We start from the raw sequence: 3,035 nt of genomic DNA, 5'->3' as shown, positions 1-3,035 counted from the left end.
CCTTTCACTCGGTTAGGAAGGTTCCTAAGCTAAATGGACTATTCGAACGCAACCCAAATATCTCTCAGAGGGGCGTGGGGAGTGGCACTTTATTTTTTGAAAAAGGGCTGAAACAGAGGGGTTTATAGCATGGTACAATGCATGATCTGTTTGGTATTTTCCAAACACTTCAGAGACATACTTTGTATATATCTGAGAACTATAATATATTGATGTAAAACCTTTAAATGTGTTTTTCCTGTACAGAACCAACACAGAAGTGGTGGCTGATGAAGGTGGCAGAGCAGTCTTCCTCACTGTGTCTCGCAGTAATGGTCTGGAGTCAGCTGTCAGTGTGGAGTGGGAGACGCAGTCCGACACAGCCACTGCCTCTGGTGAGTATTAATAAATGTCCCAATTCAAAGTCACCTCATAAATCCCCCTAATGTCCTCAGTTGTCTTTGTAATCCACATTTTCTTTCAAAGAGCAATTTTTTTGTATACTCTATTTTTAATTGTTTAACACATCACAACAAAAACATAACAAACAACATATAGGTCACCAGAGGCAATACATTACATCAATATGTTCACAGAAATGAGTCCAGTACCATGGGGCACCGTCCCCCAAAACAGGCTCACAACAAATGGTGTTGATTGCAGTCCAGCATAAGAGGCTACAGTAGTAGATACATGTATAAAACAATTGCAGGGTATGCAAGCAAATCACACACACAGGAAAACAAGGAAGAAGCCACAGATCCACTGTACCAGAATAAAACAAAAAAAACTTGTCCTGAACATTACACTCGACAGGTATATTGCTATAATTGTTGTATCTTTCCTTTCTTCCCTACAGAGGGTCACCTCCCAGTGATGGGTGTGTACCAGAGCTTTGATGATCACCCCACCTCTTCTTGGTGCTCTCTACCTGGAGGGCCTTCCTTCCTGGCCATGAGGCTGGACAGGAGGCCTGGTGTTGGATCCTCCTACAGCCTGGCAACTCTTTACCGGTGGCAGGGAGTTTTTGTGCCAGTAGAGGTAGGCTTACAACATCTCTGTTTCTCAATATGCAGAAGATACTTTACATTACATGTCACTTGTTAGACGCTTTTATCCAAAGAGACTTACATACATTCAGTACTGTGGACAATCCCCACAGGAGCCATTTGGGGTGAAGTGTCTTGCTTAAGGACACAACAACATGTTGGGACTCAAACTTGCTATCCCCCTGATTCAAAGTTCAGCGCTCTAAGTTCAGCGCACTATCCCACTGAGCCACAGCCTCTGTACAGATACTGTACTTATATCTATTTTATTTGTATTTACTTGCACATCTCAAAACATTCTCAGTTTTTCATTGCCATATCTACACTGTAGCTAATGACAATAAAGCCTTGAAACTTGAACTTGAAACTTATACTGAATTGTAAACTATTGTGGACATTTGATTAGAAATGAGCACCAAGCTAATCTCTTTCTAATCTCCTTTGGTTATTACAGTCTGTTAGGATCCAGGACCCGGGCTCTTGTGTAGGTTTTGCAGTGAATGGCTCCACATACATAGCCATTACGCACAGTGGCCCCCCCTTCTCCCCTGCTGCCAACCTCAGCATCTTCAAACTGCAGATGGACCTTAATATCACACTGGTTAGTACAAATCCAATCATGGTACAACATTACTATAATATTTTTCTATGATACGTTACCACCATCTTGTTTTATAATGATGTGATATGATAATCCAGCACAAGATTGTTTTTTACGCTGCTATGGACAATCTGCAATAAATGCACATTCTATGGACAATCTTGCACCAAAGATATTGATATTGAAGTGACTGTTATTTTGTTGATTGTTGTTTTTTTTTTATCTTAATGTGTGCATATGTGTAAATGTGTCTGTTGACTGTGTGTATAGGATATACATATTTATACATATCTGTATACAGTATAATTTTTAATTCGGGATTGTTGGAAACGTCATTTCGATCTCTCTGTCTGTAAACACAAACTGAGTAAGATTGACATTAAAGTTGACTTCTGATTTCTTTAGGAACAAACTTTAGGAGTTGAAGCTCTGGATGTGAAACACTTCTCTTCTGAGGGCAGAGAGTATCTGATCGCATCAAGCCAGGTGAGGCTGACTGTCTTATCTAAGCTTATCTTATCCTACCAGTCTTATATTACTGAACTCAATCTTTTTCCTTGTCATGCCTCCTTCCACAGATCTTTGTTTGGACTGGAAGCTCCTTCACCCTCTTCCAGACTCTGGACTTCGAGGAGAGCGTCCTCAGTGTGACTCCCTTCACTCGATCAGCTGTTCCCCACCTGTTAGTGTGCATAGAAAGACAGACGGCTGCCTGTCTGCTGCTTCCATGGACCAACGGGAGATTTCAGGACCCACAGCCTCTCCAGATCACAGGCAGAGCCATCCAGGTGGAGACGATCAACACGCGAGCGGAGGACACTCTCCTGATGGTGGTTACTGAAGGTGACCCGTTCATTCTGACTTCACATAATATGCGTTTGTGTTTACCTTTAACATTAAGAAAAACAATATTTTTGTACTTAAACATAACCAGTGTTGGTAAATAACTAAGTACACTTCCTCAAGAGCTGTACTTTTTTTTAAGTTACTTGGGATTTTCCATTGTATGATGTTTTATGATTCTACTTCACTACGATTTAGAAGAAAATATTGTATATTTCACTCACTTCATTTATTTGACAAGATGAGTTACTTTGAAGGTTCATATTTATATTACAAAAATGTATTTGACTTATGACGTATTATGATGGATAAAGATACCTGGGAGGATTGAAAGTCATTAAAGGTATCTCCACCTATAAAAACTAGTTAGTTTCAATAATGCAGCATTGTTGGTACTTTAATTGTATTTGAATGCTTATACTTTTGCAGTTTTACAAAGTGCACCTATCATGCTATTTTAAGGCATATATTATGGGTCTCAGATATATACAAATATATAAAAACATGTCTATGATGTGTTTTGCTCAAAATACAAACACATTTAGACATCCCCCAGAAACACG

The 3,035-nt window shown here is 39.7% G+C and overlaps 1 protein-coding gene across 1 annotated transcript; it reads left to right on the top strand.

Annotated features, from left to right (window-relative positions):
• Positions 1-246: 246 nt before the first annotated feature.
• LOC104954455 (G-protein coupled receptor 98-like) lies at positions 247-2,472 on the top strand (the record flags this gene model as incomplete). The annotated part of the gene is made up of 5 exons (XM_010781558.1): positions 247-374; positions 839-1,020; positions 1,483-1,629; positions 2,035-2,115; positions 2,208-2,472. Coding segments are annotated over 5 exons (803 nt in total), but the record flags the coding sequence as incomplete, so codon positions are not given.
• Between the last annotated feature and the right edge of the window lie 563 nt (positions 2,473-3,035).

The sequence above is a fragment of the Notothenia coriiceps genome, unplaced genomic scaffold, assembly GCF_000735185.1.
Source record: "Notothenia coriiceps isolate Sejong01 unplaced genomic scaffold, NC01 NC01_scaffold00023362, whole genome shotgun sequence".
Classification (NCBI taxonomy): domain Eukaryota; kingdom Metazoa; phylum Chordata; class Actinopteri; order Perciformes; family Nototheniidae; genus Notothenia; species Notothenia coriiceps.
Note: the sequence above shows the minus strand (reverse complement) of the source record. Positions and strands in the feature narration are given on the sequence as shown.